Source organism: Mastigoproctus giganteus, chromosome 2 (genome assembly GCF_048544385.1).
Source record: "Mastigoproctus giganteus isolate SK-2022 chromosome 2, ASM4854438v1, whole genome shotgun sequence".
In the NCBI taxonomy this organism is placed as follows: domain Eukaryota; kingdom Metazoa; phylum Arthropoda; class Arachnida; order Uropygi; family Thelyphonidae; genus Mastigoproctus; species Mastigoproctus giganteus.
In genome coordinates this window covers 222,223,636-222,237,001 of record NC_143576.1, presented here as the reverse complement: position 1 = coordinate 222,237,001, position 13,366 = coordinate 222,223,636, and the positions used below count along the sequence as shown (strand labels likewise).

General features: G+C 35.9%; 1 protein-coding gene across 1 annotated transcript in view; it reads right to left on the bottom strand.

Moving 5' to 3' along the window:
* Positions 1–7,891: 7,891 nt before the first annotated feature.
* egl (Egl_like_exo domain-containing protein) overlaps positions 7,892–13,366 on the bottom strand; it is an 80,869-nt gene continuing 75,394 nt past the window's right edge. The window contains exon 5 of the mRNA XM_090390179.1: positions 7,892–8,438. Within this exon, the coding sequence (XP_090246305.1) occupies positions 7,892–8,438 (547 nt within the window). The remainder of the gene's footprint in view (positions 8,439–13,366) is intronic.

Here is a 13,366-nt window from a genome sequence, read left to right as displayed (position 1 = left end):
GGGCTGCTATGACCATACTGCACCTAAATAATATGTTACTGGAATTGCTACATAAATAAGTTCCCAACTATAGTAAATCTTTTCCCTGTAGAAAATTTGCTATTTTTGAATTGTCTATTACAGGAGTGGCCTACTTAATTTGTGATGTGTTCTACTTTTTTCCTTCAAAATGTTCCGCGATCTACCATCTCAAAAATTACATTGCACAAGGTGCACAAATCAAGGGATGATTGTATATTTAAAATTCGTCGTGATTGACCAAAATTAAATCCGCGATCGACTCGTTGGCCAGCCTGGTCTATTACATTTTAAAATACTGATTTATTTATATACATATGCACTATAAGCTTTTAAAGATAGGGTATTGTGAACACCCAGACAATTGTTTACATTAAGAAAACTTTAAAAAAAAAAAAAAAAAAAAAAGTCTGATTAGTTCTGATTGGGGGATTAATTCCATAAAATTATTACCATCTAGCTTCTGGAAGAAACTTACACTTTAGAAGCTAAAAGAGCCTATTATCCTATGAAATGAGTTGGACAGAGTGAAAAAAAAATACATTAGATTAACAAGCCAATACACTTGGTCGTCGACTTACGACCTATGCGACTTACGACCGGCCACACTTACGACCACAAAAAAAAAAATAATAATAATAAATAAATTAATCGATGACGGGAAGCCTGAAGACAGCACCAGGCACATACACCCAGTCACTCTCTCTCACATACACCCAGTCGCTTTCAAGTATCTGTTGCGTGTGGTGTATTAATTAAAATTCTACTGAAATACGCATAAAATGTTTAGTAAAAGGAAAATGACTTCATCTACATATACGCCAGCTAAAAAGTCAAGGAAAACTATTGATTTAAGAGTGTAAAATGAAAATTATCCAGCAGTATGAAGGCGGAAAGAAAGTGAATACGATAGCATGTGACTTGAAGTTATCACATTCCACGGTATTGACGATACTTAAGGACAAAGAAAGAATTCGGGAAGCTGTGAAAGGTTCTGCACTTATTAAGTCTACAATTTTAACCAAACAACGACAGGAACCCATCCATGAAATGGAGAAATTGTTGTTTATGTGGATGGAAGATTTAATACAAAAAAATACAACCATGAGCCTTCACACAGTGCAAGCAAAGGCTAGAAGTTTGTTTCAGTTTAAAATCACGCGCCGGAGACGATTACACAGAAGATTTTCAGGCTAGTACTGGGTGGTTTAAGCATTTTTAAAAAAAAGATTTTCTTTGCATAATGTCTCTATAAATAAACATTTCCTACCTCAACCCAAGAACATGGCCCTGACGATGCACAACCCAGCACAAGCAAAGACTGAAAATTGATTTTGTAAATTTCATTTGTATTAATTTTTACATTAATTTTAGATTGTATTTTTGTGTTTACAGTACATTATGTACAATATAATTATAGATTGTAGTTTTGTTTTTTTATAAACAGTATGAATAATAAACCAATTAAAATGTAGAGAACGTTTGAATTTAACCTCATAGAGAGAGAGAGAGATAGCCTAGGCGTAGAAACGAAGGTATATTCAGTATCGCTAAGTAAAAGATAAAAACTTGAATTTTGAAAAATGATGTTCATTAAAATGAATATGAATTATCAAGGGTTGCTAACCTTGCTTGCAAAGCAAAGATAGTGTAATTCAGCAGATATTTCCATGGCATTATAAAGTTATATCACTCATTGCCTGGAGCATCTCCAAGTGTTTTCACCACTAGCTGAATGAATAAAAAAAAAACACAAGGTGGGAGTTTCAAAATGACTTATCTCAACTGGATGAAATATTGATCCTGATTAATCAACCAGTTAAGAATCAAAAAAGAAGTTTGATACATTTAACTCAGATTAAACTGTTCTATCTTAGCAACAATGAGAATCTACTTATCCTACTATTAGCATTAGTAGAGGAATAAGATGCAAGAAAGCAAGCTTATACAGCAACAGCCAAAAAAAAAAAAAAAAAACCTTTCCCATTTCACTCATAACAATGGAAATTTGCCCTACTATCTGACAGGCACTTGCAATAACTGTCCTTAATTATCAAAGCAAATTATTGATTTAGTCAAAACAAGTCACATAAACACGTTCCCTACATCTCTAGCTCATGTCATAAAAATATGAATATAATATTTTCCCACCAACATTTTAAATATAAATAGGATAGAATGGTACAGGCAAAACATCCAGAGGTACTTTACTGTTATGCTGTATATATATTTATTATATATAATGCAAAATACATTATGGATATATATAGGTGTACTATGTCTACAGTTCCCCCACATCTCTCTCTTTATGAGAGAGAGATAATATAGATAACTGTAATTAAAGTGGTGCACTACTTGAAAGCCTGTAGTCAGAAAACAGATATCAGACTCTACTGAACCTTAAAACAAATAATATCCAGATCACGTAAAATCAAATTTTACAAAAAAAAGTAACATCAGAATAAAAATGATATTCTATTCAAGAAATATGCGAATAAAATGTGCAAACTCATATGACATGACACATAAGGATCCTATAAAAGCAGATATGAATACAGCAACAACTAAAGTTCATATGACTCAATCTGAAGAGCTTTCCACTACTAGTAATGCTGTTTTATCAAAACAACAGAAACACCATTACTTTGGTTAATACTGATACTTTAAAGGAAACAGAAGAGAACTTTGCTTGCTATGTCTGTTATAAAAAGGGAAGAGGAAGTTGAAGGAACCAGTTGTGTGGAAACTGCTAATGAAAAAGTCAATGATAACATGACTGAGACTGCAGAATAAAACATTTTCATTTATAAGTACCGGGTAATTTCATAATTCACTATTACATATCAAACTGAATACACAGTGCTATAAAACACAATGTTGTTGTTATTTGATTTTTAGGAGCATTAGCAACTAAGGCCATATTGCTCCGGGATATGCGCTGGTCATTCCCTGACCTTTCTGCATCCTCCGTATTTGGTGGTGACGGGCTTGAACCCTGGTCTAATCAAGAAGCATGTGCTACACACTGCTGTTCCTTCCCACATGGCTACAAAGGCACCTATAAAACACAATGCAAAGTGAACCTAGTACAAGAGCTAAAATAAGCTACAACCGTTTCACTGTTCTGACTAATGACTGAGTCACATCACATAATTTCCCAAATACTTGACAACCTCACTTCACCTGACCACAACTCATGCAACTTTTAGTCTTGTTAAAACTTTAGGGGTCAGTCTAGCAAGAAAACAATCAATCTCAGGCTGACTTGATGATTGTTGTTGTTGTTGGTATTGGGTTTAATGACACAAGGGCTACTGAGGCTAAATTGTTGACTTGATGAACTACTGCAAATCAAGTCACTGAGAATACCTCTTCACTTCAAGAATACCAAGGACCCATGATGATCACAGTAAATGAAATTACACAACATACATTAACATACTGTATATACAGTTCTGACACCCAATAATTTATATTACAAAAGCATACACATTTATATACAGCAATATCAACCAGACTGCAATATCTCTATTAAAGGGTAATTGCAGTTTGATTGCAGTTAGGGTTCAGTTTGATTTATATTGTTGTTTAACATGTACTTCAATGAAATAAAACCTTAATTACTTATGGATGAAATTAGGTTTCATATGAAGAGAGAGAAATACTCTTAATTCTCTTTTATTCTGCTCATCTTCTAGGATTTCCTTCTGCATTAATATTGTTTTCATATACTTCTTTGTTAGGTCAAAAACACCATCATGCAGCCATGAGTGCTTTACAGTCAGAATCTGACATTTTCCCCCGTGTCCCCTTTTAAATGTACATGAATTTCTATTCATGTACATTTAAAAGAGGACATGGGGTTTCTAAATTTTTTCCTGATTTTTTTGAAACATCCATTAGACCATTTTCTTTGGATTTCATTGTCAATCTACTCCTCAACATAAACTTTAAAAATTAAATTTCTAAACGTTTATATGTTCATACTGCAGTTTAAAACATGAAATCTTCCAAATACTGTTTTCAAAAACATTATCACAAAGCCAAAAGTACTTTACAGTCACAAGCTGATATTTTTTCCATGTTTCCTTTTAAATGTAACAGTGCATTCTCATTTCTTATTTGCACTTAACAAGTAAATATCATGAATTTTTAATTTTTTCCTGAATTTTTGGAACATCCAAGGGAAATGTCATTTTATCCCCATCTCAATTTCTTGGCAAAAAACAGATATGACGATATGCAAGAATGACAGCCTGCATCAATCATTCAGACTAGGACTCAAAAAAGAACACATTATTCCTTATATACAAAGCAGTCTTTCTACCTGTAATCACCTATAGTGCTGGCACCTGGTTCCCAGAGCAGCTACGATTAGGAACAAACTAAAAATAGAGAGTATCCATAGAATCTTGCTCTTATACATCACCCGTGCATGCTGCACTGTGAGCACCCCTACCCTACCCTACAAGTACTGGCTGGCACCTTGCCACTGGATTTTAGAGATTGTCAAATGTGCTTTGCATCAAAGACTGAATAGAAGGTTACCAACAGACTTTATGGGTATCACCCTCAATTTTGACAACCCTGTTAAGCAGGGAAAGAAACAAACAGCCACAAAGTTACTAAAAATGTGGCAAGATAACTGGAACCGAACAACAAAAGGGGTACAACCAAATGGCTCACCCCCCCCCGGATTAGGCTGGTATATCTAAACCACCATCCTCGTATGACCCAGGAATGTACACAACTTTTATCTTAACTGGTCGCAGTTCTTTTAGAGCTAAATTGTTGGCTTTGGAATAGCTGATGAACTCCAATGTGGTGCGAACGAGGATTGGACCCACATACTCTATGATTGCCCCTCTATGACAGCTATATGAAATACATTTATCAGTAGGACAGCCTGTTCCTTACCAAGAAATTATGAGCATCTTTTTATAGAAGAGCCATATTACAAAGCTCTTGCTGAGTTTGCCCAAGGGGTGTTTGAAGCTCGCAGGGCAACCCAGGGTGATACACTAAACAGCAATGAGACAATGGCTTTACTCCAGTCCCCTCTGGGGGGACTTTACTCCAGTCCCCCCAGAGACAAAAAGAGACTTGAGGCCTTTGAGATGTGCTGCTGGCACAAGATGGAAAAAATTAAATGAACTGAAAAAGTGTCAAACGAGGAAGTATTAAGATGTGTCCAAGAACAAAGAAAAATACTTGACAGAATAAGATTAACCAGACTCAAATGGGTGGGACACATGATTCAACATGGTGGGTTGCTTCTGGAAGCCATGGAGGAAAAACGCCCTTGGGGAAGACCAAAAAATACCTTCACTGGGACATTATTGGATGAAGCAGGACTTTGAAATTTTGAAGAACTTAAAGAAATGGCACAGAGAGAGAGAGGTGGAGACGGCTCATCTGATAAGCAGACCAGTCTAAAGACTGAATTACTGATGACGATGAAGATGATCAATCTTTTTGTTATATATAAAATCACGTCCAAAGGATTACTTCTATATAAATAGATAGATACATGTCAATAAAATGCAAGTAGAAAAAAAAGCAAGATTTAAGTATTTACATCATTGTGGACAATGCTTTAATAACTATATATTAAAGCATTAAAGCTTTGTCAAAGCATTGACAAAATTTGTCAATGCTTTGACAAAGTGTTCACTGATGGGGGGGGTGTCTTCCTATCTCTCGAGATGGTAACATCTTATTATGGATAATGGAATAAAGTAGTATCTTTTATTCACAGCATAGAATGGGTGGGATGGAACAGAACAGACCATGATAGCAACAACTCCCACCAAATGCATGCATGCATCAGATTAATGTTATCTATGAAAACACTTTCATTTGTCATGTAAACTCTTTGTTGGTGGTGGTTCCTATATATAAATGGACATTTTATACTTTTTAAGTCCTGTTGCTTTTATAAGTCCTACTGTTTATTATATATGTATATATAGTTATTAAAGCATTGTCCACAATGATGTAAATACTTAAATCTTGCTTTTTTTTCTACTTGCATTTTATTGACATGTATCTATCTATTTATATAGAAGTAATCCTTTGGACGTGATTTTATATATAACAAAAGGATGTCAATAAATTTTCAGCCCACCCCACTTCCATATTTTTTTTTTTTTTTTAACAAATGGGTGTCAAATTATGAAAGGGCATATTTTTTATGTTAAATAGCCCATTTTCTTCAAAAAAACCATAAAATCCATTTTTATTTTATACAGTTTGAAGAAAGGATGTCAGCCCAAAACATCACTTTCAGCCAACTGAAGGTAGAATGGCTATGAAATATCTTGTTTCTACAGGGGGAAACACCAAAGGAAATTCATGATAATATGCTGGTGATGTTAGGAGAACAGTGCCCATGCTATTTAGCCATCAAAAGCTGGGCTGCAACATTTAAAATGGGTTATTTTGACACTGATGATGCAGAAAGGACAGGAAGACTAGTTTCTACAAGAGTACCTGAAAATGTTGATACCATGATACCATCTGACAGACGAATTTCTGCTAAAATTCATCTAATGGATAGCTAAGAGTCTATGTATGTACATACACAGGGAACATTATGGATATGTTATCCATGACACGCTGGAGATGCAGAAGCTTTCTGTCAAATGGGTCCCCAAATGTCTGAATGCTGATCAAAAGTGACAACATGTCTTGTCTTCAATTGCCATCCTTCACCATTTTGAACAATGTTCCAATGAGTTTTTGGCATAAATTGTCACTATGGATGAAATATAATTGTTCTGTTATGATGCAGAGAACAAAGAACAGACAGAGTGGAGGCACAGTGACTACCCCCCCATTCAAAGAAGTCCTACCCAAAAGTCTGTTGGGAAGGTTCAGAGGGTCTTGTCCCTCTGACTTTTGGGACAAGAACATGATTTTGTTTGACTACTGGAAAAGGGAAAAATAACAACTGCTGAGCATTATTCATCACTTTTGGACAAATTGAAGGCCAAACACAGAGGAAAGCTCACCCAAGGAGTGTTGTTTTTGCAAGACAATGCTTTAGTACACAGCACATCAAATACATGCCAAATTAGCTGAGCTAGGCTTTTGGCTTCTTCATCATCTCTCATTTTCACCAGATCTTGCACCCTTGGAATACTTCTTACTAAATCTCAAGAAATATTTAGAGGGTATAAAATTTGCATCAATCTGATTTGGGAAGCAACCCTTCAATTTCTATTTGAGAGGGTTTACAAATGCTGAAACATGGCTGTAAAAAGTGCATGGAGTTTAAATGCAAATATATTGAATAAACTATGTATATAATTGGATTCTTTTGTTTCTTTCTATTACAGGCTCAGAACTTATCATAATCCCCTCATCAAGTTATTACCATGGCAGGAAATGCTTAGAATTAACTGCCACATTGACTGTTTTATTGGGTATTATCATGCTGTTATCATAGCACACCTATGATTAGCATAGTAACTAGTTACTGTAGCAGTGAAACAGGCCACAGGTGATGGCCAGAGGATACGTATCCACAGAGTATTCACATTATGTATTGACTTGACACTACATACCTATAAAGTACACCTAAATATTAAGACAAACAGTTCCATTATTGGAGTAAATACGGTATGTGCAGATCAGTTAGCTGCTTTTGTAATCAAGTGATATTATATGGTATTCTTAACTTTATACTTGAGAATGAAAGACAAATTCCACAAAATACTGTTCTTCAGTATTCAACTATGAAATGAATTTTGATACTTAAAAAGAAAGTTTGATCTCAATATCTGTCCCTTAACAAATCTGAAAAGAGATATTTTTGAATAGATTATATTTGTATATCTATTGTCAATATTACAAAATTTTAAACTCCTCTTCAGCTTTGCACAATCTTTTTAAGTTTTTCATTGGCTTGATCTTCAAAGAACACTTTAGTTATAACAATATCCCCAGTAGATAAAGTCTGACAAGCAATATCTACAGTAATAACTCCTACTTTTTGCAATTTTGGAAGTTTTCCATGACATGTACAAGTGCAGCAGTAGCCACCACCTCCACCACTACTGCTGCTGCCTCCTGGAGACCAACTACTACCAAAACTGTCCATATTTCCGTTGAAAATATCTGGGCTTCTAATGTGTAGGCCATGTAAAGAATGTGGCGGTGATGTGTGCATTCCAAATGAATCAGAAAATGAATTAAAACCAATTTCATTTTCACCTTTCTCATATTCATCAGGGTCTTCGAAATTATCATCAACACTACTATCATCACTGAAGTTATCATCCTCAGCATTTCCTGAGCCAGAATGCATAGAACTAGAGTCATTACTAGTACCTCGGTTGCGCAATCTGTCCAATTTCTTGGCAACTTTAGGATTACCTTCAATCTTGGCACGTTCAGCAGGTGAAAGTTCTAAATATCTAATAAAAAATATTCATTATTAAATGATGAACTGAAAGGTATTTGTTATAGGGGAAATATTTAATAAAAAAATATTTGTGTATTATAGATAAAAAATACATCAATATGATGATATGGGAAACAAGTTAATTCCATCTGAAATTGCACATAATCCACTAATGGGGACACAGTGAAGCTCTGTTATAATTGCAAAATGAACCTTCTATTATTTAAGTGAAATACATAGCTACTTTTATCTTCTTTTTGCATAATACTGGTATATTGTAATGCTTTTATAAGAATATTTATGCGAAGAAATGTAAAGAAAGTTAAGTATATGAAGAGAATTATTATACTGTGCTGTGCTATATATGAGAGGTACAGATAAGGCTAAAATTCTGTAACATGAACCCCTCTGACCATGTGCCATTCTGGGAATGTAAGGTTATATGTTGCTTTCTGTATCACTTGCAATACATAACATTTATTCATTTATATTTAATAAAACAGACTACATTTTTTTAAAATTGCTGGATTGATATAATCATAAGTTTGGTAATGTACGAAGTTTGTTACATTTCAGGAAAGTTTGATTTTTATTTCTTAATTAACTGAAATTTTTTTTTTTGTGATTAATGAGAGTGAAAAGTAAATAATTATCTTTTTAACAATTAATTACTAGTTAATTAAATAATAATATATATAAAAATAATTGTTTTTATTTTGCTGCACCTTAATGTAATATTTATTTATTTCCTTCTGGATTTTTAATCTGAATTGAAATGCAGCATTAATTTCAATGAATCTTTTGTGATTTAATAAAATAAACAAATAACAATGCCTCGGATCATAGTATGCAGTCAATATAGTCATAATGTATTTTATTCATTTTCTCCTGGATTTTAATAACTGAAATATAACAGCCACTGTAAACCCCCAGGCATTGCTGCTGTGAAAGGTATATTGTATATATCACTTTTGTATACAATAAAGATTACAATATATATATGTAGTGAACACACACACACACACACACACACACACACACACACACACACACACACACACACACACACACACACACACACACACACACACACACACAGCGCCTCCATAGCCAGGAGCAGCAGTGCATAGCACACGCTTCTTGATTAAACCAGGGTTCGAGCCCGTGCCCACCAAATATGGAGGATGCGGAATGGTCAGGGAATGACTACTGCATATCCTCGGAGCAATATGGCCTTAGTTGCTAATGCTCCTAAAACCAAACAACACATGCACGCACGCACACAGGGTGTCTCAAAAATACACGGCATAACTTCAGGAATGAGTTCCTCATATGTAGACAATAAAAATATTTTATATCAACATAGTTCCAGAAGTGCTTGGTTCCCGAGTTATTAACCAGAATGTCTTATCTCCCGTAGGTGAATTCCTTCATCACAAGGTACTGACAGAATCTGGTGGTTTTCCATTCCGACCATGTACTCAAATCAGGAGCAAGCGGATATGCACTTTATGTACGGTTTGGCGGACTGCAATGCTCTGGAGGCTCGTCTTTTGTACCACAAAAGGTTCCCAGAACGAAGATGTTCAGACAGGAAAATGTTTGAAGGTATCCATCGCCACCTTTGTGAACATGGGACCTTTACACCTCGTGCTGCTGACAGAGGATGACCAAGATCTACGACTCCTGAAGTAGAGGAGGAGATTTTGGATTTGGTGCATGCCACTCCTGGAATCAGCACACGCAGAAAAGCAATGCAACTGGCTGTTCAACTAGTTGGAGAGTGTTGCAAGAACACCAAGTGTATCCTTACCATCTGCAATGGGTACAGGCCTTGTCACCAGCAGATTACACTGCACAAGTAACGTTCTGCCAGTGGTTCTTGCAACAGTGTGGTACAACTCCTCACTTTCCTGCCTTAGTGATATTCACAGATGAAGCACAGTTCACACGAGACGGAATCTAAAACTTTTACAATCAGCATGTATGGGCTGAGGAAAATCCACATGCAATTCTTCCATCACATCACCAACAGCGGTTCAGCCTCAACATCTGGGGGGGGGGGGTTTGGTGATAAGTTATTTGGGCCCCATGTACTTCCAAACAAACTCACAGGGCAGGCGTACAGAAACCTTCTGGAAAACAACATGCCTGATTTCTTGGACAACACACCACTGATCATTCGTCAACAAGCACACTTCATGCACGATGGTGCTCCCGCACATTTCAGCCACCTAGCCTATTACCTGAATTGAAGGGTTCCTGGTCGGTGGATAGGTAGAGGTGGACCAACTGCCTGGCCTCCATGCTCACTGAATTAAACCCACTAGATTTCTTCTTGTGTGGCCATTTAAAGCCATTGGTGTATTCGACTCCGGTAGCTGATGTGGAAACTCTCTGCAATCGAATTATTATTATTATTATTAATAGCCATATGGTGCAAGGAAGCCTGAGGCTTAAAAAAAAAAATTCCCAAGTTACCCTGAGAGAGAGAGAGAGAGAGAGAGAGAGAGAGAGAGAGAGAGTCAAAAGTAGATCACCAAGAAATAGAAGAATGATGATATCCGGCTCAGGACCCTGGGTGTGCCAAACCCATACTCACCAGATGTGAGCCCCCGGGGTTAATTGTGGCAGGTTGTGAGAGAATACGAAACATGCCAGGAATTTGGCATTGTCTTCACAAGTCCATGAGATGTCGATGCAAGGCCTGTATTCAGGCAGAAGGTGGACATTTTGAACAATTACTATAAGGTGATGTGAACAGTTAAGTGTCATAGACAGACCTTCAAAACTCAGAAACCAAGCATTTCCGGAACTATGTTGATCTAAAATATTTTTATTGTCTACATATGAGGAACTCATTCCTGAAGTTATGTCGTGTATTTTTGAGACACCCTGTATATATACACAGTAGAGTGTCAGTTATCCGGAATAATTAATGTCAGACCTCTTCCGGATAGCCAAATTTGCCTGTATGAAGCAGTTTTTAAGTGGGTGAAGTTGATTCGAGACCAAAACATGTAGATATCAGGACCATTAATAAAAGAAAAGGCTATGGAGTACGCATCAATCCTGGGGCATAAAACATTCCAAGTTCTGGTTGGCTGGACAAATTTTAAAAGCATCAGCATTTACTCAAAAAGGTTATTTCTGGTGAAAGTGGGGTTGTAATTGAAGAAGACTGTACCCATTGCAAAAAAAAAAAAAAAAAAGAAACAGTTTTGAAAAAATTATGGAGGATTACGAGCCCAAAGACATATTTGATGTTGATGAAATCTATTTTTCAGGTCTATTTTTAAAATGTTTACCAAACAAGACACTGACTTTTAAGGGTGATAAATGAGCAGGTGGTAAAAATAGTAGGGGGAGAATTACAGTCTTGGTTTGTGCAAATATGGCTAGTAATGAAGCTTTTAGTAATGTTGTTGTTGTTATTTGGTTTTTAGGAGCATTAGCAACTAAGGCCATATTGATCCGGGGATTTCCGTTGGTCATTCCCTGACCTTTCTGCATCCTCCGTATTTGGTGTTCATGGGTTCGAACCCCGGTCTAATCAAGAAGCGTGTGCTACGCAATGCTGCTTCTGCCCACAGAGACGCCCCGTTTAGTAATAGGCAAAAGTAAACAACCCTGATGTTTCAAAGGAGTAAAGTCGTTAGAGTTGAACTAAAACTACAGCAAAAAAAGCTTGAATGACAAGTGAAATATTTGAACAGTGGATTTTAAATTTCGATAGAAAGATGATGAAAGAAAACAGAAAAATCGCTTTGATTGTCGACAACTGCCCACCTTCACTTGGTAATTTCGAAACTTACAAGTGTGAAGCTTGTTTTCTTCCCTCTGAATACCTCGTCTAAACTGCAACCAATAGACCAAGGCATTATCAAAAATTTGAACATGCACTGCCGAAGGCGCATACTGAAAAAAATTATACTGAGAATAGAAACCAACCAATCTAAAAATTCTGTTATAGATTTATGGATGTGCATATCACAGTTGGCAAAGGTGTGGAGTCAAGATGTGATGGAAACAACAATTAAGAATTGTTTCGCAAAAGCAGGTTTTGCTAAAACACCAATTAACAGTGATGAGAGGGATGAACTGCTACAAGCCATTGAGCATTGGTATTGGTATGGTTATTTCTGGTGCAAGGGCTACTTAGGCCATATTGCACCTATAAACAAGATGAAGATCACACGGTGTCTGTAAGAACAGTCAGAAACAATTATACAGATGTATCCATTTTAAAAAGCAGAAAAATTCCGGGAGATTTGCATCATTACCTATGAGCTGGCGGAGTATCAAAGGTTCTTGAAGATTTTGGAGATTACTGAATAAGGCTTTTCGGGCTTGAGTGTATAAAGTACATTCAACGAGAATGTGAAGGGAGTTGCAGTGCATATACTGCGAAGACATTGAGCAATCTTGGAAAGAACTACAAGTGAGAGGTTTGATCAGTAGAGAAATTGTTCTTGAAGAATCTTTAGGAGTTCATAACGATGTCATAGTAGCTAAATATCCAAGTGACTCCAACATTTTGGAGAGTATTAAAGGACTAGTGACAATATCGACAATGAGTTGGATGAAAATGAAGGCAATGAGTGAAATATTAAACCTTCCAAACATGAAATGTTGGCAGCATTTGAAACTTTGCATTGAGGCCTTCAGTGGGAAGAAAATGTGCCAGAAAATATATTTGAATGTTAAAACAAATGCAAACATTTTTATGAATTTTTATGGTAAAATCCAATGTACAACAAAAAATAACCAAATATTTTACGATATAATTCTTAAAAGTGTAGTAATATGTTGTGCACATCATGAAGTAGTCATTTCTTAATGTGATATTAATACATCAATTATTTTAAAATTTTAGAAAATTTATTCGTTCCCACTTATTTCTGAATGTTGAATTTCAGTACTTTTCATTGTTGAAAAGGT